The sequence below is a fragment of the Oncorhynchus tshawytscha genome, linkage group LG13 (assembly GCF_018296145.1).
Source record: "Oncorhynchus tshawytscha isolate Ot180627B linkage group LG13, Otsh_v2.0, whole genome shotgun sequence".
NCBI lineage: Eukaryota > Metazoa > Chordata > Actinopteri > Salmoniformes > Salmonidae > Oncorhynchus > Oncorhynchus tshawytscha.
This window is the reverse complement of record NC_056441.1, coordinates 51,159,746-51,183,083: the sequence shown is the minus strand read 5'-3', so window position 1 is coordinate 51,183,083 and position 23,338 is coordinate 51,159,746. Positions and strand designations below refer to the sequence as shown.

At 48.6% G+C, this 23,338-nt stretch overlaps 2 protein-coding genes across 3 annotated transcripts in view; one reads left to right on the top strand and one right to left on the bottom strand.

The window, feature by feature from the left end:
* The window catches only part of LOC112266056 (striatin-4), a 22,401-nt gene extending 5,433 nt beyond the window's left edge, over window positions 1-16,968 (bottom strand). The window contains exons 1-17 of the mRNA XM_042295883.1: window positions 16,678-16,968; window positions 9,668-9,771; window positions 9,502-9,572; window positions 8,831-8,909; window positions 7,493-7,687; window positions 7,073-7,256; window positions 6,837-6,993; window positions 5,833-5,928; window positions 5,428-5,546; window positions 5,030-5,205; window positions 4,689-4,736; window positions 4,417-4,538; window positions 2,481-2,648; window positions 2,266-2,406; window positions 528-626; window positions 302-388; window positions 1-131 (exon numbers count right to left, since the gene is read on the bottom strand). The exon at window positions 1-131 is cut by the window's left edge and continues 77 nt beyond it. Coding sequence (XP_042151817.1) covers window positions 1-131; window positions 302-388; window positions 528-626; window positions 2,266-2,406; window positions 2,481-2,648; window positions 4,417-4,538; window positions 4,689-4,736; window positions 5,030-5,205; window positions 5,428-5,546; window positions 5,833-5,928; window positions 6,837-6,993; window positions 7,073-7,256; window positions 7,493-7,687; window positions 8,831-8,909; window positions 9,502-9,572; window positions 9,668-9,771; window positions 16,678-16,968 — 2,268 coding nt within the window. The remainder of the gene's footprint in view (window positions 132-301; window positions 389-527; window positions 627-2,265; window positions 2,407-2,480; window positions 2,649-4,416; window positions 4,539-4,688; window positions 4,737-5,029; window positions 5,206-5,427; window positions 5,547-5,832; window positions 5,929-6,836; window positions 6,994-7,072; window positions 7,257-7,492; window positions 7,688-8,830; window positions 8,910-9,501; window positions 9,573-9,667; window positions 9,772-16,677) is intronic.
* A 343-nt stretch (window positions 16,969-17,311) lies between these two features.
* Window positions 17,312-21,454, top strand: LOC112265090 (fukutin-related protein). 2 transcript variants are annotated; one of them, XM_024442130.2, is made up of 2 exons: window positions 17,312-17,447; window positions 18,122-21,454. In XM_024442130.2, exon 2 carries the CDS (start codon window positions 18,270-18,272, stop codon window positions 19,875-19,877), a length of 1,608 nt encoding a protein of 535 aa, XP_024297898.2. In that variant the 5' UTR covers window positions 17,312-17,447; window positions 18,122-18,269; the 3' UTR covers window positions 19,878-21,454. The 2 variants fall into 2 exon arrangements, with proteins under 2 accessions (XP_024297898.2, XP_024297899.2); XM_024442131.2 differs by having other exon boundaries at window positions 17,344-17,462.
* The last annotated feature ends 1,884 nt before the right edge of the window (window positions 21,455-23,338 follow it).

Below are 23,338 nucleotides of genomic sequence, written 5' to 3'. Positions count from 1 at the left end.
GGCGATGAAGGGCTGCGAGGGGTGGAAGGCCACGTCGTGAATGGCCTCGTCGTGCTTCTTCCTGTGGGCTGTGATCTCCTGCACACACGTCCTGTTGTCCAGCATCCACAGACGCACCGAACAGTCATGGCCTGCAGGGAGGAAGAGGAGAGCACGGTTAGAGTAATAGGGGAAGCACGTGGTGAGGTTAGAAGCAGTGGTTCTCAGTCCTGGTCCTGGGGACTCAAAGGTCCTGGGGACTCAAAGGTCCTGGGGACTCAATTGCAGCCCTTTTAAGAAACACTGGATTACTGGTACTCACTGCCAGAGATGAGGTAAGTGCCTTTGGGGTCCGTGGTCAGACAGGTGACAGCATCCAGGTGTGCCACCATGGAGTGGATCAGTTTACCTGGTAACACACGCAGGTGGGCATTAGATTCCATTGGAGCTATGGGCTAGTTCAACCCAGATAAAAACAGATCAGGCACGAGGCCTAATTCTGGCGTAGTTACAGAAAGGTAGGATTTAGCAGTGGACAGTGGGCTGACCTGTCTTGTTGTCCAGATAGCGGATAGTGCGGTTCTCGTGTGCGGTGATGGAGATGGGCTCTGAGGGGTGGCTGACCACACAGTTAATCAGCTCACTGCCTGCAGGGGGCGACACACACACAGATCAGCTCACAGACACATACAGATCAGTAGAGGGAGATCCTCCTGGCTCCTCTCATGGAAGGGAGGCACAGAAGGATGCATTTTATATATATATATATATATATATTAAGGTATTTTCAGATTTTATTGAACAGAGAGAGGATGAGAGAGGGGAAAGATGGGGCAGTATGCCCGATTTGAACTTGTGCCGACTAGGGGTGTAAGGGTACACATTTCCGTACCGAACCGTTCAGGTACCTCAGATGAACATTTTAAAACGGCCATTTTGTGAATATGCTCCCATCGTTGTTTAAATCTCCAGTTTGGGAAAATGTTGGTTTCCCAGTAGATTACAACGGCGATGGACAGAGAGTAGTGGATAAAATGTTAACAGTATGTCGCCACGTGCAACGAGAACTGCCTATGCAGCTGCCAACACCTCAAATATGTTGACACATTTACACCGACATCACCCCAGTATTCCGGAGCAAGACGGAAACGCAAAAAAACAACACAACGTCTCCCACAATCGTCTCCCCTCTGCATTCAAGCAGCCCTTGGCAGCTGATTCTGACCGGGCCAAAGAAAATGGAAGAGCGATAGGTAGGCTATGTTTATATTCTTTACAGTCTTTGGTACATAGCCGTGGATATGCGTCCATTCTCGGTGGTTGAGAATAGGGTGTTTCAGCACCTCGTTGAAAGTGCTCGAGCCACGCTACGAACTTCCCTCTCGCATCCATTTCAGCAAACAGCAAGTACCCCGCTCTATATAAGCAAGCCAAAGCCAACGTTTTCAATGAATTGGCCAATGCATCCTGTGTTGCGCTTGCTTAAGTCACAGTCCATCACATTACCCCGGAGTGGGAGATGTGCTACGGACACGCCCCTTTATGAGAGTCACAAGTGCGTATCTGGCACTGAAGGAGGCAACGTCATGGTGCATTCGTAACCATGTGGGAAGTGGGAATTTACCACATACCACTGGGAAAAATCCACTTGAATGGCCCTTCAACTGGTAATTACTAGTGGGAAACTCATCTATCATTCTGAGCACCCACTTCTCCCACATGTTGACCTCTGACATCATCTACTAAGGAAATGGCCTCTAACAGCATTTTCGGCAGTTAAATGCAACAACAAAATAAGATATAAAAAGCTATCTAGAATTGTTTCGTTTTTTTTACTCTATAATTTATTTAAAAGCATGATAGCTGTAATTTTAGTTGATGGTTTGCGCAGCTTGTTGGCCATTAGCCAATCGCCGTTTCTCAACGAGTTCAAATCACGTGAACGCACCCAACTGGTATCTACAACCTCTGTGGGAGGTGGGAACTTGGTCAAATTCCCACCTCCCACATGGTTACAAACGCAGCATCAGAGTGTAAACTTGAGAGGCCCAACAGAAAAATCCTCTCACAGCAGACAAAGCCAAGAAAAATTGTGAATGGCATTTCATTTTCCCGCTGTACCGAAATGTAATCGAACCGTGACCCTAAAAACCGCAATAGGTACCGGTGAACCATTACACCCCTAGCCAACACCGTACGCGTGTGCCAGAGGCTGCGGCATTGCCGCTAGCCCAACCACGCCACAGGAAACATTCTGACAGTATTAGAACAGGCCCTAGGACTCACCGTCCTTGGTGCCGGTGTCCAGGACCATGATGCTCTGCTCTGTGGTGAGGTCATAGAGCAGCGTCTCGCCACTGTCGAATGACACCACTGCCTGGTTGGGATCAGAGTTTACAAAGGCCACCGAGGTGGGCGTTCCGTGTTCTGAAGGGGGGGTGAGAGAGTTGAGATATAACGCACACACACACACACACACACACAGAAACACACACGCTCACCTTTCTCCTTGTTGAAGACGGAGAGACAGGGGGCAGAGTTCTGTGGGTCCCAGATGCGAACGGTCCCGTCTGCGGAGCAGGAAGCCAGGCGATGGTGGGCGGCAGAGTACGTCAGACTCCACACCGAGTCCTCATGACCCAACAACACACTGCTCTCTATACCCGGGTCTACACAACAAAGAGAACACACACACAAATGGATTCTACAACGGGATGAAACGGCGTTGCTCCTTGCTGAAACAAGCAAGGTGTTGTAGCTAACGAGTCTTCGGTTGCCGAGGCAAGGGCTTTTCAAACTGGGGTCCGCGGCCCCTTATTTACGGGGTCCGTGATTTTCTTTTGGGGGGGATTTTTTATGTGTAAAATAATGTGTAAAATGTGTAAAATAACTTTGTATGAATATCCCTATCTACAACAGAATACCATTGTGGATACCATTTGTATGTCTCTTAGACAGTTTCACGAGCCAATGTTAACTAGCGTTAGCCAATGACGATCTCTACAGGAACGGTTAGCATGCTAGCTGTTCCCGTTCGTACAACTCTGGGGAAGTACGTAGATTCATGGATTCATTGCCAGAATCTCAAACTATCCCTTTAAAACGGGGCCCTTGGGTCACCGGGGGGGTTCCCTGGGCAAGAAAAGTGTGAAATCCCCTGGCCTAGGCAACGACCGGTGACCGCGGTTATTTGGCTGACCAATAACCCCCCCTTCAAAAATTCCATGGCCGTCACAGCCCTAATTTCAGTCAATCTGTTTTTATTTCACCTTTATTTAACCAGGTAGGCTAGTTGAGAACAAGTTCTCATTTACAACTGCGACCTGGCCAAGATAAAGCAAAGCAGTGCGACACAAATAACAACACTGAGTTACACATGGAGTAAAACAAAACATAGTCAATAATACAGTGGAACAAAAGAAAACAAAAAGTCTATATACAGTGAGTGCAAATGAGGTAAGATAAGGGAGTTAAGGTAATAAATAGGCCATGGTGGCGAAGTAATTACAATATAGCAGTTAAACACTGGAATGGAAGATGTGCAGAAGATGAATGTGCAAGTAGAGATACTGGGGTGCAAAGGAGCACGATAAATAAATAAATACAGTATGGGGATGAGGTAGGTAGATAGATGGGCCGTATACAGATGGGCTATGTACAGGTGCAGTGATCTGTGAGCTGCTGGTGCTTAAAGCTAGTGAGGGAGATAAGTGTTTCTAGTTTCAGAGATTTTTTGTAGTTCGTTCCAGTCATTGGCAGCAGAGAACTGGAAGGAGAGGCGGCCAAAGGAGGAATTGGCTTTGGGGGTGACCAGTGAGATATACCTGCTGGAGCACGTGCTACGGGTGGGTGCTGCTATGGTGACCAGTGAGCTGAGATAAAGTGGGGCTTTACCTAGCAGACTTGTAGATAACCTGGAGCCAGTGGGTTTGGCGACGAGTATGAAGCAAGGGCCAACCAACGAGAGCGTACAGGTCGCAATGGTGGGTAGTGTATGGGGCTTTGGTGACAAAACGGATGGCACTGTGATAGACTGCATCCAGTTTGTTGAGTAGAGTGTTGGAGGCTATTTTATAGATGACATCACCGAAGTCGAGGATCGGTAGGATGGTCAGTTTTCACTGAACTCTGTCAGAGAAGTAGTTGGTAAACCAAGGCTGTCGAGTCTGCCAATAAGAATGTGGTGATTGACAGAGTCAAAAGCCTTGGCCAGGTCAATGAATACGGCTGCACAGTAATGTCTCTTATCGATGGTGGTTATGATGTCGTTTAGGACCTTGAGCGTGGCTGAGGTGCACCCATGACCAGCTCTGAAACCAGATTGCATAGCATGATCATGATCATGAATACGTTAGCTGGGGATAAACCTGGCTAGTTCTGACTGGTTAACCGGAGGTGAAAGGTGATAGAGGGGTCAGACAGGGGTCAGGGGCTGACCGTAGTTGTCGTAGGGATCCACGTTGATGTCAGGGATCTTCCAGCAGCGCACGGTTCCGTCCAGACCCCCGCTGTAGCACGAGTCTCCGTCCTCTCCCATTGCCAGAGACAGAACGGCACCACTGTACACACACACACACACACACACACACACAATTACACAAAGAGTAGCTATTATACCCAGAAACACACCAAAGCACGTGATAGTTGCAACAAACGTGTTTGCGTGCGTGCGTCACGCGTGGGTGCGGGCGCGAGTGGTCTGAGATCACCTGTGGGCTCTGAAGGTGTAGATGGGTTCAACGTCCAGCGCTGCATTTCTGTGGAGGTAAAGACCAACATCAGTTTACACATTATAACACAGTGTTATAGCAAACTACCAGACCCCATTCAGTTTCTTTCCCATTCCTGGGCCTGTATTCATAAAGCATCTTAGATTAGGAGTGAGTGCTGATCTGGGATCTGTTTTTTCCCCCTTTAAATAACCATTCATGAGATTACATGGGACAGGAGGGACCTGATCCTAGAACAGCATGACAACTTTATGATACACTTTTTGAACACAGGCCCTGATATTGGTGTGTTATTTTCCTGCTATTCCTTAGGCTCTTACTTCTTGGAGTGTATGGCCTTGTTGAGGTTCCACAGCTTCAGGGTTCCGTCCTCGGAGGCTGTGAGTAGAACGGCCTGGCTGGGGTGGAACGTCAACGCTCTGATGGCATCAAAGTGGCTACGCAGCGTGAAGCGAGGGTTCCACGTCTTCTTGAACTCCTCCCGGTTATCCTGCAGCTACACGCACACAGGTGTCAGAGTGTTTGTGAATGCATTCATTTAACAGCAGCGGGCCCCCACTGCTAAATTGTTGCCACCTATTTATTTATTTTTTGGGGGCGGGGTTTGAGTCCCTCAGATAGCATAAGAACACGGCTTAAGCCATGTTTAAAACTGCAATTTCTTCTCTCAGTCCCGTCCCCCCCTCTGTTGTGTGTGTGTGTGTGTTCAAGTATTCACATCCACGGTGAGGTCGTTGTCGTTGGCCACGGTGAGGTCAGCCAGCTCTCCCAGGTTCATGTCTCCGCCCCCGACGGCATCCAGGATGAAGACGTCAGAGGAAAAACCCAGAGCGCCACCTTAAGGAGCGGAGGAAGAATGGCTACATTCACCCACCATCTGATCAAAAACACATCCCTTCCTTTTTTCAATAGTTAAACAATTACCTCTTCAGAGCAGTATCCCTTTAGACGAGAGAGAGAGAAGCAATTTAGCTACTTTGGTATTTGAGGATCCCCATTAGCTGTTGCGAAAGCAGCAGCTACTCTTCCTGGGGTCCACGCAAAACATGAAACAATACAGAACAGTGTAGAACATTTGGTACAGCAAGACAGGGAGAGTTTTGGGGGTCGGGTGTTGTCTTACCTTCCCCGGAGCGAGACTGTCCCGACACAGAGGGGGGCGGGGAGGGTTTGGGGGGGAAGTCCGACATCATGCCCTGTAACTTGTTCCTGCGCTTCTCTGAACCAGGCCAGAGGAGAGAGACACAACACACACAGTCATGCAGAGAGAGAGCGAGAGAGAGAGACACAACACACACAGTCATGCAGAGAGAGAGCGAGAGAGAGAGACACACACACACACAACACACACAGTCATGCAGAGAGAGCGAGAGAACGAGAGAGAGGGACAACACGCACTGTCATGCAGAGAGAGAGAGAGAGAGACACACACACACACAACACACACAGTCATGCAGAGAGAGCGAAAGAACGAGAGAGAGAGGGACAACACGCACTGTCATGCTGAGAGAGAGAGAGAGAGCAGACAGAAAGATAGAGAGACGTGAAGGTCGAGAGTACACATGACCACGCATACCGAAGGAGAGACGATGAGTGGTCAGAGAAATAGAAAGAGACGAAGAGACACGGGCCGAGAGACGGGCCGAGAGACAGGCCGAGAGACAGGCTGAGAGACAGGCCGAGAGACAGGCCGAGAGACAGGCCGAGAGACAGGCTGAGAGACAGGCCGAGAGACAGGCCGAGAGACAGGCTGAGAGACAGGCCGAGAGACAGGCTGAGAGACAGGCCGAGAGGTGGATGTAGAGATAAAGTAGCCAGACACCAAACAGCATGCTTTATGCTAACTGAACACATTGCTCCAGAGAGAGAGAGAGAGAGACACGTGGATGACAAAAGGCACCCACCAAACACAACATATGTGATAGTGAGACACACAGACAATGGTTCACCATAGGCAATGGTTTATTGGCAGTAGAGGTGAGAGTACAGAACATGTGACTCCCTAGAAAGAGAGAGATAGGGATGAAGGGAGAGCGGGACTGGCAAATAGAAAGAGACAGACAAAAAGCTAGACAGACGAAGAGACAGACAGGTGTGGCTGAGGTGGTTGCTATGACGATGGCGTACCTAACTCCCGGCCGTCCCCTGAGATACGGGCCTCTCCCGCCCCCTCCCCCTCCTCCCCTGATCCCAGGAAGTCAAACTCGCTCAGGGCATCCTCAGAGTCGTCTTCGTCCTCCTCATCATCAGGGTCCAGGTCTGTGGTCATGGGCTCAGTCCCCATCTACACACACAGAGAGAGAGAGGGCTTTAATACACACACACACACACACACACACTTTGCCTTGTTGACGTGATCGAACCTTAACGCGCGGCTTCTTGTTCTTGTTGCGCTGCCCGTCTATACGGTCCGCGCCCATGCCCTGGAAGTCATCTTCCTCATCACTGTCATCCTCATCGTCATCCTGGCAGCCGTGTAGGAAGGGGATCTTATCCAGCACGGAACCGCCCAGACGCTCCTTAGAACCATCCTTCCCCGCCGCGTTCCTACCGACACACACACACACACACACATCAGAGGCAACACACACACATCAGAGGCAACCTCCAACGGTAACAACATTACTGACAGTTATAGAAATTTGACAAAAACATGCAATACACCACCACAGACGTAGTACTCATCAACGACACGACTACCGCGGAGACAAGCTTCCATTCATCACTGTCCACAGCACCCTACACCCAGGACAGGGGTGTGTGTGTGTGTATGGGCGTCTCACCTCTTGATCTGCTCCTCTATCTGTCTGATGAGGAGTGACTCCCCCCCTGCCAGGGGCTCGGGGTCCGGGGCGGGCTGCTGCTCGCTGCTGGCCGGGGCGCCGTTAGCCTCGGGGCTGGTACGACCCAGCAGGGAGCGCACACGCTTCGAACGCATGTCCAGGATGGTGTCCGAGTAGCCCACCTCCTCCAGGTACCTACACACACACACACCGAACACACACACACACACACGATTAGACTCTTCATTCAGACTCAACAGTTTGTTTAAAGTGTTGGGAACAGTGCTGCTCTCTCGCTATGGGGAGCAAGCCTTACTCTCGCTATGGGGAGCAAGCCTTACTCTCGCTATGGGGAGGAAGCCTTACTCTCGCTATGGGGAGCAAGCCTTACTCTCGCTATGGGGAGGCAGCCTTACTCTCGCTATGGGGAGGAAGCCTTACTCTCGCTATGGGGAGCAAGCCTTACTCTCGCTATGGGGAGCAAGCCTTACTCTCGCTATGGGGAGGCAGCCTTACTCTCGCTATGGGGAGCAAGCCTTACTCTCGCTATGGGGAGGCAGCCTTACTCTCGCTATGGGGAGGAAGCCCTCTCGCTATGGGGAGGCAGCCTTACTCTCGCTATGGGGAGCAAGCCTTACTCTCGCTATGGGGAGGCAGCCTTACTCTCGCTATGGGGAGCAAGCCTTACTCTCGCTATGGGGAGGCAGCCTTACTCTCGCTATGGGGAGGAAGCCTTACTCTCGCTATGGGGAGGCAGCCTTACTCTCGCTATGGGGAGGCAGCCTTACTCTCGCTATGGGGAGGAAGCCTTACTCTCGCTATGGGGAGGCAGCCTTACTCTCGCTATGGGGAGGCAGCCTTACTCTCGCTATGGGGAGGAAGCCTTACTCTCGCTATGGGGAGGCAGCCTTACTCTCGCTATGGGGAGCAAGCCTTACTCTCGCTATGGGGAGCAAGCCTTACTCTCGCTATGGGGAGGAAGCCTTACTCTCGCTATGGGGAGCAAGCCTTACTCTCGCTATGGGGAGGCAGCCTTACTCTCGCTATGGGGAGGAAGCCTTACTCTCGCTATGGGGAGCAAGCCTTACTCTCGCTATGGGGAGCAAGCCTTACTCTCGCTATGGGGAGGCAGCCTTACTCTCGCTATGGGGAGCAAGCCTTACTCTCGCTATGGGGAGGCAGCCTTACTCTCGCTATGGGGAGGAAGCCTTACTCTCGCTATGGGGAGCAAGCCTTACTCTCGCTATGGGGAGCAAGCCTTACTCTCGCTATGGGGAGCAAGCCTTACTCTCGCTATGGGGAGGAAGCCTTACTCTCGCTATGGGGATGAAGCCTTACTTGCGCAGTAGCTGACGGCCCTCCTTCCAGGACATCTGATTGGCTGGCTCAGATTCAGATTCTGCTGGCCCATTGGGCACTGTGGGATAGACGAAGAGTCGATCAGAGGAGGAAGCTTTGATGTAACAGAAGCAAGCAGCAGAGCAACCCTCAAAGCTCGGTGCACCTCCCCCCCCCCACCCCCACCCACACACACACAGTTAAATGGGACAGATGTGGAAACAAAAGCATGGGGAAGTTACTAGTTCTTCTTTATCTAGGCTACATAGTGAACCAATCACTGATGCAACCCATTAGGCCACAGACATTCTCCACGGTGAAAAACCAAAGTCTGGTAGCAGATATAGTGAGCTGACACAGAGGGATGACAGTTTTACATGGAAAAATGGAATGTCTTCAGATAGTCCACAGAAGGGCTGTCAAACATACGGCACGTGTCCCGGATCCGAGAGGGTCCAATCCGATCCGCGGGTGGCTTGACTAAAAAATACTTCATAAATGTTGTTGTTTTTGTGTGTTCTTTTTAAATTAAAAACAAAAAAATCAGGGGGTACGGTGGAACGAACTCAATATACTTTAAAATGACTGAAACCCAGGGCGAAATGAGTTTGACCCCCCTGGCCTTAGAGCATACATAGAGTCGACATAAGGTCTACATAGAGCCTGCATACCTTGTTCTGCCTCTGGTTTCTTCTCCCCTGGGCTCTGGTCACTGCCTGTCTTCAACTTCTGGTGTTTGGACCTGCAGAGAGAGGAAGAACCACAAGATGGCCGTGTTACCCAAGCCCTACACTCTGCGTGCGTGAGTGCGTGTGTGCGTGTGTGTGTGTGTCTGACCTCTCTTGTTTAAGGGCGTACTCCAGCATCTTTATCCTCCTGACCAGGTCCTGCTTCATGTTCTCCTGCCCCTTCCTCTCACCCTGGAGGAACGTCACCTGAGCCTGAGCGCACACACACACACACACACGTCAAGGATACGCACACACACAACACACATAACATTGTCTGTTACCAATCAACACAACTGAATTTGAGTATACCATTTCCCAGTTATTTTGAGCGAAGTCTGTTTGGGACCCACTAAACAAATGCCATGTACAGTGCAGAAATGCTCGCTGTTTGGTTTGGCAAACCGACGTTCCTTACAAGTCCCAGGCTAAGTGGTGGGTTATGGAGGGAGCTGCGTTCTGGATATAGAACTTCCCCTGACCAGCAAACCCAGACATCTGGAGGGGAAAACAATTGTGAGGAGAGGAGTACGTGCGTGTGTGTGTGTTGCGTGCGTGCGTGGTCCCATTGCTCTTCTGAGACCGCAAAACACACACACACACGCTCGCTAACACACAGAGCCCCAGAAAAGTAGAACAGCCTAAAAAGAAAAGGCAGTCTCATCAGGTCCGCGCGACGTCGGCAAGATCATACAGCCGGGACACACAAACCGCACCCGTGAAAACAAAATAATGACACAGTGCTACTGCAAAAACTACCTCTGCTGATGGCGCATCACTTTGGGACACGCTATATCTGTTACCAACTGGCTATTTTTCTGAGAACACAGCATCTCCTGTGTGTTTCAGCTAGAAGTGTCTATCTGGTTCTAGCTGCAGCTCCAGCCATACCTACAGACTCCAGGTATTAAAATACACCTGCAGGACACCATGCTCAGGGCTGTGTCTGTCTGGGGGAGCAGGGGAGCGGCCTAGCCAGGTAGTGAAGGAAGCTACCTGGTAGATGCACTGAGGTTGGGTGTAGCCAGGAGAGCAGAGCACTGGGACACAGAGAGGGCGCGTTGTGGACGTCGTCGTTAAGTGGGTGGGGTTCTCACATGGTTCTGTTCCTTCCCTGACAGGGGCGAGCTGCGACCTGTCATTCTAACGCATTGTTCTTTAGACATACACACACACACACTTACTTCTTTGGAATGTCCCTCCCTCAGATAAGCATCAGTGATCTCTCCCACTAATCCTTACATTCCTGGCTTCTGTCTCCACTGGCCCACTGCAATCTGACATGGCTTTATTTGCCGTGTGTGTGCGTGTGTGTGTGTGCGTGTGCGTGTGCGTGTGCGTGTGTGAGAGCGAGCTTAAGTTCTGCAAAAATGTCAGCTTGTGTGCATGGGTGTGTGTGTGTCTTTACGTGCGTATGAGTGTGAGAGAGAGAGAGAGAGAGAGAGAGAGAGTTAGTGGGGGGACGTACAGTAAGGGCCCAGAAGTGCGTGGGGGCGAGCGAAGCACACCACTGTTCATACAGTGGGGCAAAAAAGTATTTAGTCAGCCACCAATTGTGCAAGTTCTCCCACTTAAAAAGATGAGAGAGGCCTGTAATTTTCATCATAGGTACACTTCAACTATGACAGACAAAATTAGAAAAAAAATCCAGAAAATCACATTGTAGGATTTTTAATGAACTTATTTGCAAGTTATGGTGGAAAATAAGTATTTGGTCAATAACAAAAGTTTATCTCAATACTTTGTTATATACCCTTTGTTGGCAATGACAGAGGTCAAACGTTTTCTGTAAGTCTTCACAAGGTTTTCACACACTGTTGCTGGTATGTTGGCCCATTCCTCCATGCAGATCTCCTCTAGAGCAGTGATGTTTTGGCGCTGTTGCTGGGCAACATGGACTTTCAACTCCCTCCAAAGATTTTCTATGGGTTTGAGATCTGGAGACGGGCTAGGCCACTCCAGGACCTTGAAATGCTTCTTACGAAGCCACTCCTTCGTTGACCGGGCGGTGTGTTTGGGATATTGTCATGCTGAAAGACCCAGCCATGTTTCATCTTCAATGCCCTTGCTGATGGAAGGAGGTTTTTACTCAAAATCTCACGATACATGGCCCCATACATTCTTTCCTTTACACGGATCAGTCGTCCTGGTCCCTTTGCAGAAAAACAGCCCCAAAGCATGATGTTTCCACCCCCCATGCTTCACAGTAGGTATGGTGTTCTTTGGATGTAACTCATCATTCTTTGTCCTCCAAACACGACGAGTTGAGTTTTTACCAAAAAGTAATATTTCGGTTTCATCTGATCATATGACATTCTCCCAATCTTCTTCTGGATCATCCAAATGCTCTCTAGCAAACTTCAGACGGGCCTTGACATGTACTGGCTTAAGCAGGGGGACACGTCTGGCACTGCAGGATTTGAGTCCCTGGCGGCGTAGTGTGTTACTAATGGTAGGCTTTGTTACTTTGGTCCCAGCTCTCTGCAGGTCATTCACTAGGTCCCCCCGTGTGGTTCTGTGATTTTTGCTCACCGTTCTTGTGATCATTTTGACCCCACGGGGTGAGAACTTGCGTGGAGCCCCAGATCGAGGGAGATTATCAGTGGTCTTGTATGTCTTCCATTTCCTAATAATTGCTCCCACAGTTGATTTCTTCAAACCACCGTATACTTTTTTGCCCCACTGTACGTGTGCCACGCATTAGAGCACTGGGCTTTTCATTAGAGCTGAGAGAAGGGCATTACGGCCCCCCACTTAACATGCCCCAGCAGGAAGTGATGTCATCTTGGTCACCATTAGTCGGGAGTGCCACTGATCTTGAGTAGCAATGGCTACAAAGCGCTCTGTCCTTCTATTTATGGCAAGGAGTAACTGTGCCACAATTGTGATCGCAACGTTTAAATCTACAGTAATCTGACGTTTATTATCCAACTAGGAGTGCTGTAGGTCCTTGATCAGCACCAACTGTATTACCATAATGAAGTAGGACAAGAGCAGAAACACTCTTCTCTTTTCTCTACAGACTCAGCAGGAGTATATTCAGATATTCAGTAGAGAAATTACTGCTTGATTTGGAACACTTCTAGAGTTCTAAGAGACAGATATAGCCTGACAGAGGTTGAGAGGCTTACGGGTTTTGTAGCAGTATCCCTCATCCTCTCTTTCTTGCAGGAATCGCTGATCTTACCTGACCGGACAGGATTAAGCCAGGGCTGCCACCACACAGCTTAGTCCTATCCCCTGTCATGTGAGATCAGTGATGACTAACAGGGCCCAGAGCGGTGCCCTCTGCAGTGCCACCTGTCTGTCCCTTGGCCTGGCCTGCTGGCTGTAGTCACGTGGCCCTGTGGCTCTGCTCTGGGGACGTCACACCTGGTCCACCCTACGCTGGATGCATCCGGTTTCCAGGGGAAATGGAGAGAAAAAAAATAGCCTGTGAAGCGACTTCCACTTTTGGACGTCAACAAGGCGACACTCCACTTGATTGGTTGAACAGTGCAGAAGAGAACTTCCCCCTAAAAGAAATGTTTTATCTCTGGTCAGGACCAGGAGGAAACGCCTGCTACGTTAGGTTACACCTGCCCCAGCCAACTGCTCGGCCTGGCCCCTCCACAGCCTGCCTGGCTGGCTGTCACAGGAGACAGAGTGCCACAAGTGTTCCCGTTTAACGACCTGATTCAGCCCGAAAAAGAAACATACCACTGGCACACCATACACACACTGTCAATGTCACATACACACACACACACACACACACACACACACACACACACAGTCACGTGGGAGGGAAGGGCAAAAGTGTTTTCCACACAATGGGCAGACATCAATCGACAACTTTTGGGTTGAGGAAGAGCAACAGCCCAGAGCAAACTAGGCTATATTCTGTATATTGTTGTGTGTTCTGTGTGTATGGAGACAATTCAGGCCTACATACATACATACAGTTGAAGTCAGAAGTTTACATACACTTAGGTTGGAGTAATTAAAACTTGTTTTTCAACCACTCAACAAATTTATTTTCAACAAACTATAGTTTTGGCAAGTCGGTTACGACATCTACTTTGTTCATGACACAAGTCATTTTTCCAACAATTGTTTACAGACAGATTATTTCACTTATAATTCACTGTATCACAATTCCAGAGGGTCAGAAGTTTACGTACACTAAGTTGACTGTGCCTTTTAAACAGCTTGGAAAATTCCAGAAAATTATGTCATGGCTTTAGAAGCTTCTGATAGGCTAATTGACATCATTTGAGTCAATTGGAGGTGTACCTATGGATGTATTTCAAACTCAGTGCCTCTTTGCTTGACATCATGGGAAAATCAAAAGAAATCAGCCAAGACCTCAGAAAAACAATTGTAGACCTCCACAAGTCTGGTTCATCCTTGGGAGCAATTTCCAAACACCTGAAGGTACCACGTTCATCTGTACAAACAATAGTACGCAAGTATAAACACGCAGCCGTCATGCCGTTGAGGAAGGAGACGAGTTCTGTCTCCAAGAGATGAACGTACTTTGGTGCGAAAAGTACAAAGCAATCCCAGAACAACAGCAAAGGACCTTGTGAAGATGCTGGAGGAAACAGGTACAAAAGTATCAATATCCACAGTAAACCGAGTCATATCAACATAACCTGAAAGGCCGCTCAGCAAGGAAGAAGACACTGCTCCAAAACCGCCATAAAAAAGCAAGACTACGGTTTGCAACTGCACATGGGGACAAAGATCGTACTTTTTGGAGAAATGTCCTCTGGTCTGATGAAACAAAAATAGAACTGTTTGGCCATAATGACCATCATTATGTTTGGAGGGAAAAGGCTTGCAAGCCAAAGAACACCATCCCAACCGTGAAGCACGGGGGTGGCAGCATCATATTGTGGGGGTGCTTTGCTGCAGGAGGGAGTGGTGCACTTCACAAAAAGATGGCTTCACGAGGCAGGAAAATTATGTGGATATATTGGAGCAACATTTCAAGACATCATTCGGGAAGTTAAAGCTTGGTCGCAAATGGGTCTTCCAAATGGACAGTGAGCCCAAGCAAAGTCAAGGCATTGGAGTAGCCATCACAAAGCCCTGACCTCAATCCTATAGAAAATGTGTGGGCAGATCTGAAAAGGTGTGTGCGAGCAAGGAGGCCTACAAACCTGACTCAGTTACACCAGCTCTGTCAGGAGGAATGGGCCTAAATTCACCCAAATTATTGTGGGATGCTTGTGGAAGGCTATCCAATATGTTTGACCCAAGCTAAACAATTGTAAGGCAATGCTACCAAATACTAATTGAGTGTATATAAACTTCTGACCCACTGGGAATGTGATGAAATAATTAAATGCTGAAATAGATCATTCTCTCTACTATTATTCTGACATTTCACATTCTTAAAATAAAATGGTGATCCTAACTGACCTAAGACAGGGAATTTGTACATGGATTAAATATCAGGAATTGTGAAAAACTGAGTTTAAATGTATTTGGCTAAGGTGTATGTAAACTTCTGACTTCAACTGTACACACATGTATTTGTGGGAGATGAGAGAGCACATGTGAGTTATAATGGACAAGTGTGTGTCCTGCACACATGGTCTCAGAACATGCCTACCCCTGGCACATCCTCAGCTCAAGAAGAGGGTTGGCAGAGAAAACACACCAGGCATTGCCTTCTGTATGTTTGTGTTTGTGCCACTGGGCTTTCCCTAGTTTAGCAGCCACTGGGGTCCTCTTATGTAAACTGCTGGGCTACTGTTTGAACAGGGCCCTCAACCGCTCCTCTCACTCTCTCCTGTCCCATGTTCTCCCCGCTAATTTGGCCTGAGAAAACCAGACCACACCACACACACACACACATGCACACACACACACTCAAGTTCACGCATGCACACACACACACTCAAGTTCACGCATACACACACACACACTCAAGTTCACGCCTTCACACACAAACATTCACGCCTTCACACACAAACACTCACGCCTTCACACACATGTTCACGCACAGAAATTCTTCCCAGTAAGAGACTAGCGGTGGTGGTGACATACTTCCGACATCCATCCGCACGCTGCTATAAAATCCACACGGGCCTGTTTGTTATGGTTCATCCATAATATATAAAGTTCCTATTTATATCTAGGCTATAGCCTATAGGGTAGAGTGAGAAGGATAGTGAAATACACTGAGAGCAGTGGAATGGCATTGTTTTTCTACACAGGCCTTTAAGGCTACTGTAAATGATCAAGAAAACTCCTATTTCAGCAGCTCATGCTCATTCAGTTTACTTATAAGAAAACGTGTTGACAGGAGGCCACATATGGGGAAAGCAATGAAGAAGAAAAAAAGCAGGCTTTGCACTCCCTAAGGGAGGCATGAGTGAAAATGTTCCTGTCTTTTTTTTTTTTGTGCGTGGCTCCGGGATTTACAAACGCAATTGGCATTACTGAACCCCTGTTGTAATTGACAGTGAGTCACGTGGCCCACCGTAAATAGAAACCATCCAAAAGGGGTTCAGAAACAGCGGAGGCCAACCCGCCTGGCGTTAATTCTAACCGTGTTAATTACCGTTGGAGCAGCTCGACATAGCCGATTGACACCTCCACCTGTGTGATCCGCTATATATAGACAATGTCGATTATATATCTGGCTGCGTTGGAATCAGGGGGTGAACGACATTGACTGCGCCTCAATGTAACACCGCAATTAACACACACGGACAATTTAAAGTCCTGTGAGTGATGCAAGACGTTAAGTAAATTCACAATCCAGTGTTTTGGATTAGTGAGGAAAGGTGACATCATTTTCTGGAATCCCCAATTATTGGGTTTGCTTTGATCCCAGAATAACGCGTGCGTCTAAACCACATCAACGCTTTTGAACTGACGCAAACATAGCAACATTGTTTGAAGTTACTCCAGCTAACATCCTGGAACACAGGATGAAAACATTTGTGATTATGTGGACAGTATCCCGTCCGATTAGCGAAACTATTGACGAGCGGTCGTGATTTCTGTGGGATCTGAATAATGGCAATGCTAGGCTAGCTTTTTTTCCTCCAAAATCGTAGCAAGCTACTATAGTCATAAATAGTCTACATAGCTATAGCTAAATAATAACATTGTAATTACCCTGAGTTCGTCTCTCTCGGCCTCCCAGCGATATTTCTCGGCCTGGAAGCGTCCCCATTCGAACTGGATAAAGTGCAAGATCCCAGGAAGCGATAGGCCTGCGTCGCCGTCTTGCGGTTCCCGAGGCTGCGACGATCCAGCCATCGCCCCGGCCGCTGAAGCCGCCGCGGCCGCTTCTGTCGTCGCCTGCCCGAGTACCGATTTCGGCCCGTTCGGATTGCGCCCCACGCCGCTGCCTCCAGAGTTCTGGTTCGTTCCCCCTGCTACTCCGCCGGATCTTTCCGCCTCCATTTTAGCGCTCTCGCTTTCGCCAGGACAAGGAGGTGGAAAACAAGCAGCGGTAATAATAACAACCCAACCCTCACAGACCCAGCACAAGCACTCTACCCTTCTTTCTTCCTCTCTCGCGTAAAGAGCAACTGCAATAACTCATGGAGAAAGGGTGCCAAAAAATGAGCTAAGAGCAAATCCACTACTGCTTCGACGGGAATCGTTTTTTTCCATGAGTGGTAACCAGGGACGTCGTTCCTGCCATATTGTGATCTCACGCAAGCTTCCTGTGATTATTTCCCGAAACGGCAAAGCAAGGGTACAATGTTACAGACCGCGGCATTGAAATGAAACTAAACGTCTCAGTATATTACCACTATTTGAGTTAATTTGTCAGTATAATATCAGTATTTTGCACTGTAAGTAAGAGCTATTGAACTGGCGGTGTCTCCATGTTGTGCTTAGCTCAGCCACCTCTGCACACAGAGAGCGAATTCGATGTACGTGCGTTGTGGGTTTGTATGCTCTGTCTTATTCTTAACGATTTGGGGAATGTTAGGCTATATAACGGGGAGAACATGAATCACATTTGAAGACCGATGAGTTCTGCATATGAGGCTTTTAGAGGGGTCATGGCGTGGCCTTTATGAAATGATGTACATTAAATTATTCTGTGGTTATTTATCATGATAAAACATCATTTATTGAGAATTGTCGTGGTTGCATTGGTTCCATGGTTGCATAGAAGCCATGCAGCGTTGGTGTAGTCTACTGACAGCGTTAAATGACGGAATAAAAAGTATTTTGCCTTATGCAGACAATTCTAGGCACGGTTATTGCTGTCGCAATACTTGATAGCCTACGTTACCTATTCTAGAAGGGAGCATAGGCCTATACTTAAATGGAGCATCAATTTGAAGCATCTCAGTAGCTCATTTGGCTGTAATTGATAGTCAAGAATACAATCTAGGTCAAAGTATTGGCTGAAGAGAACTAGGGCAATCCAGTCCATGTATGGGAGACACACTGCACCCAGTCCCTTGACGTTTGAATATAATGTAATAAACTAGACTACAGCCTCTAAAGCCTATCACAGCCATCTGAAGTGCTTTTTTTTTAGGACTCGTTTTAAAATCACGTTTTAAATTCCTGTGGTGTTTTCTGTGTATTTCAGCTATTCCAGCAGCTGGCCATTATTATTCCGGCGCACATAGGCTGTAGCTCTTTACTGATGGGGTCCTGATGTTTATGGACAGGCTTTCTGAATAGAGAGCTCCATCCTATAGCTTTCCCTGAGCCAGACGAGTGCAGCAAGAGGTGCCATGCGGGTGAGTTTCTGCCAGGGCCTTCTGACTGGAGCCATTGTTCTGAACCTGCTCATCCTCTACTATGTGTCCCGAGCCCAGCAGCAGATGATGGAGAAACGCCGGGACCCAGGAAGGGGCTCCAGGAAGGCTGCTTTACCTGCGTCCGGGCTGGGGGGCGGCATGGGGGGCCTGGTGGGGGTTGGCGGGGGGATGGTTGGCCCTGGAGGTGTCGGGGGAGAGGGGAACAGCCACGGCCCCCGTGTGACTGTCCTCCTACGGGAGTTTGAGGACTTTGAGAACTATGTCGGTGATGTGGCACGCTCCTTCCTGCACCAGAGACCTGAACTGCCCTTCTTGGCTGTGTCTGACACCCCGCCCTATCCCCCTCTGTCTCTCCCCGATGGGGCCCGTCTCCTGGTGCTCTCCCCCAGCCCCGAGCAGCCTCCGCAGGCCCACCGGCCAGAGTTCCACGTCCAGACAGAGTTTGTGCTGCTGGTGCCTGACGGGGTGGAGCTGGAGCAGGGCCGGGCTGTGGAGAGGCTGATCCGGGAGCTGGAGGGGGAAGGTGGGGGGCCCGTGAGGCTGGTGGCGGCCCCCGTGTTGGCGCGCTCGGCCGTCCAGTGCCTGCACCTACGGGTCAGTCTGAGAGAGTGGACGGCCACCTACACCCCAGCAGCGTCTGGGAGCAGTGGTAGCGTGTGTACAGCCCTTCAGGGGGACGCGGTGGTCCTCATCCGCTCCGAGGACCTCTTCAACCTGTCTGTCCCACTGGGGAGGCCCCTGCTGCCCTCGCTCTTCATCCAGACCTCCCTGCATGGCTGGAAGGTCAAGCTCCTGGAGAGCCCCTGCTTCTCCGCCAGCCACCGGCCTCTCTTCAGCTCAGCCCACAACCAGTGGAAGGCCGACAGCCATCTGAAGGAGGCCACTAGCCAGCTGATGAGGAACTTTGGGCTGAAGCGTCTCCTACTGGCTGATGGGAAGGAGCAGTGGCACGGCTGTGGGAAGGAGACGGCGCGTTGCTTCGGTACGGTCCGGGACGACACCCCTGAGTACCTGTACCTGGATCGCTGGACCCCTCCATGCTGCCTGCGCGCCCTACGTGAGACCACCAAGTATGTGATCAACATCCTGGAGAGCTCCGGGGTGCGCTACTGGCTGGAAGGAGGCTCCCTGCTGGGGGCGGCCCGCCACCAGGACATCATCCCCTGGGACTATGATGTGGACCTGGGCATCTACCTGGAGGACGTGCCCAACTGTGACTACCTGAAGAACCTGGATTCTGGTTCTCTGGTGGATGCTAACGGCTATGTGTGGGAGCGGGCAGTGGAGGGGGACTTCTACAGGGTGCAATACAGCGAGGCTAACCACCTCCACGTGGACCTGTGGCCCTTCTATCCGCGGAACGGCGTCATGACCAAAGACACGTGGATGGAGCACAAGCAGGATGTGGAGTTCCCCGAGCACTTCCTGCAGCCGCTGGTGCCGATGCCGTTCGCCGGCGTCACCGCCTACGGCCCGAACAACCACCGCGCCTTCCTGGAGCTCAAGTTTGGGGAGGGGGTCATCGAGAACCCCCAGTACCCCAATCCTGCCAAGAAGAGGCTGGACAGGAGCCGGCTGTGAGGGAGGGGTGTGGCTGGGACCTTTGGGGGTTTTCATGTGGCCCCACCAAAAGGACAAAACGATTCTAGCCACAACCCGAAACATATTGGTAGCAATCCGTGATTGGGTCACAAGTGGGTATCCAGTTATTTGGGAATAACTGTCCTCAAGGTTGCCAAAATGCACGGATCAATTAAAAGTCCCTGGAGGGAAGTGGTTAAGAGAGAACCGACGCTGCTGCTCTAACCCGGGCCCAGCCACACTGATGCAACGGACACGTGTGTTTGTTTGATTTACTGCCTGCCTTTGTCATCTGTCTCTTTAACACAATATCCTCACCATGGGTGAAGCAACGGGCTGCACGTTACGTCAGGAGGCGTGACTGACTGACCTCTGTCAGAACCGTGTCCGTCACTGCGACTGAGACTGTGGAACAGGGCCTGCATTCATAAAGCGTCTGGTCGAGTAGGAGTGCCGATCTAGGACCAGGTCCCCGGCGTCCCATGTCATCTTATTCTGTGTGAGCTAAAAGGCTAAACCGATCCTAGATCAGCACTTTATGGTACACAAGGGGACTGCTGCTGACCTACATGACAGGTCGACTGAAGACTCCTTGCAGAGGTCCATTATTCTGTATAAACTGTGAATTAAGTATAGAGACAGAGTATTTATACATTGAAAACGGTATTCTGTTGCACATCATTTTCCGGTACATAAATGACCAGGTATTTAGTAAGAAATTCTGTGGTAAAATGGTAATTACACAGTAATTATATATTTATTTTCAATATTTTTTTTGGGGGGCGGGGCGCACCATTGGGTACAAGGTGGTTATGAATTGTTTTGAAATCTTTGATGTAGTACCATAAAGTATTAGTTGTCATTACCACATAGTTTTCTCGTAATTATCAGGTGATCATTAAAGTGCTACCAGATATCCAATGGCATATACACCACAATATCAGCTGCTGTTAAGCAATATCTGACACAATCAGTGTTGATAGCTGTGTTATTATTGATATTAGGAAGATACATGTGTTGGTCAATTCTGTCCTAAAGCTAAAGATGTACTCCATGAAATAGATGTGTGGATTTGTTGCACTGATTCACTTTCTTATTTTCAATTTGTTTACTTCATGTTCAGGGTACGATTATGTATGACTTTTGACCTTTTGAACTGTCAACTGATGCCACTGGGTAGGCTTTGGCATGTCCCATCAGCATGATGATTTTGGCTGTCCATTTCCCAGTGGTAAAATGAGGAGCTTTCTCCTAAACTCTGACTTGGATATTCATGTCATGATTAAAGCTCCATCAGTCCATTCAGGTGCATTCAAATCCCAGGTATGAATTATAAAAAACTGAACTATCCAATATACTAAATTAAATGTGTGTGTCATCTGTTGAGTGTTGCTGTTTCATTCGTGTCCTGCCTTGACTGGAATGTATAAAGTAATCTGAATTGTGAGTGAAAGACTGATATCTGATAGGTGCCACTTGTTTGCGCTTGACCTATCGTTTTACAAGTGTGGGAAAATGCTGTCAATGTGTGTCGCTCCATTTCATGTACTGAAGAAAAAATAATAATTATAACACTACTGTTGTTTGTGTTTCGTCATTTGAGGTTTGTGGATTTGATGAGACAGTGTTGTATACATTCCAGTGTTTCGGGAATAATTTAAGAAATGCATTTACCAGGAGGGCTGAAAGCTATCTTCCTTCGGGTTTGACAAAAATAGGATTTAGTATGCAACTCCCCTGTTTCACCAGCAGGTGGCAGAAGAGCCTTAACATTTGCACCGCTTCCTTGGCCACTTCTAACCACCTCTGAATGGGAGACGGTATGTAGTGGACATTGAATGGGTAACTTGTGAATATTGCCGTGGGAAAGTCACTAGCTGCAAAATACATCCAACTAAATTACATTTCTGAATCCTACATTGATTAGCTAAATCCAAGAACACCAGAACACATTTCAGTGAACTGAAAATACTTCCCCCTCTGCATGTAAAGTTGAACCACTGGCTGAATTCAATTGAGAGGGGTGTACCACATTGCTAACAGAACAACAATGAACAGGTCTAATAGGAGACCTAGGAATGTCAATATAGAAAGATTTCCCCTAAATGTCCCCAGTTGTAAAACCTAATGCCAGCTATTCTTCCACCAACGGGGCCATACAGCACTGAACCTCATTATAGGATATGAAACCTCTCAACACCTGTTAGTGTGGGATCAATAAGTTGGGCACTTTCCCAGTGTGTGTGTATGTGTACTGTGTACACAACCCAGGTAGGCGATGTAATATTGTAATGTTGGTGACTGCATGTGTGTGTGTGTGTGTGTGTTGGGAAAGGTCTATATTTTTTTTTTTTATTTCACCTTTATTTAACCAGGTAGGCAAGTTGAGAACAAGTTCTCCTTTCCAACTGTGACCTGGCCAAGATAAAGCAAAGCAGTTCGACACATATAACAACACAGAGTTACACATGGAGTAAAACAAACATACAGTCAATAATACAGTAGAAAAATAAGTCTATATACAATGTGAGCAAATGAGGTGAGATAAGGGAGGTAAAGGCAATAAAAAGGCCATGGTGAAATAAATTCAATATAGCAATTAAAACACTGGAATGGTAGATTTGACAGTAGATGAGTTTGCAAAGTAGAAATACTGGGTGCAAAGGAGCAAAATAAATAAATACGGTAGGGGAAGAGGTAGTTGTTTGGGCTATTTATAGATGGGCTATGTACAGGTGCAGTGATCTGTGAGCTGCTTTGACAGCTGGTGCTTAAAGCTAGTGAGGGAGATAAGTGTTTCCAGTTTCAGAGATCTTTGTAGTTTGTTCCAGTCAATGGCAGCAGAGAACTGGAAGGAGAGGCGGCCAAAGGAGGAATTGGCTTTGGGGGTGCCAAGTGAGATATACCTGCTGGAACGCGTGCTACGGGTGGGTGCTGCTATGGTGACCAGCGAGCAGAGAAGGCGATAGCCAGGGGCATGTCTGAAGTTCCATTAGAATGAATAGAAGTACATGTCTCTCCGTCAACACCTCATGGAAGCAGGACATAGCACCAGGTAGTCTGTGTAATATGTTCCTTCATGGGCATCGCCATTAACTACAACCTGACAAACTTGTCTTGTCCGGAGGGCCTATTCACAACGTGTCATAGTGGATACACTGAGTGTACAAAATGCCCAAGACTGACCAGGTGAAAGCTATGATCCCTTATTGATATAACTTAAATCCATTTCAAATCAATGTAGGTGAAGGGGAGGAGACAGGTTAAAGAAGGATTTTTAAGCTTTGAGACAACGGAGACATGGATGTGTGTGTGTGTGTGTGTGTGCCATTCAGATGGTGAAGTGCCTTTGAACAGGGTGTGATAGTAGGTGCCAGACACACCGGTTTGAGTTCGAGACACAAGCCAACTTGACACAACTGTGTGAAGCGTCGGACTCAACATGGGCCCAGCATCCCTTG

Coding starts and splice junctions, on each gene's coding strand:
- LOC112265090 (XM_024442130.2), top strand. CDS start 18,270: ATGCGGGTGAGTTTCTGCCAGGGCCTTCTGACTGGAGCCATTGTTCTG.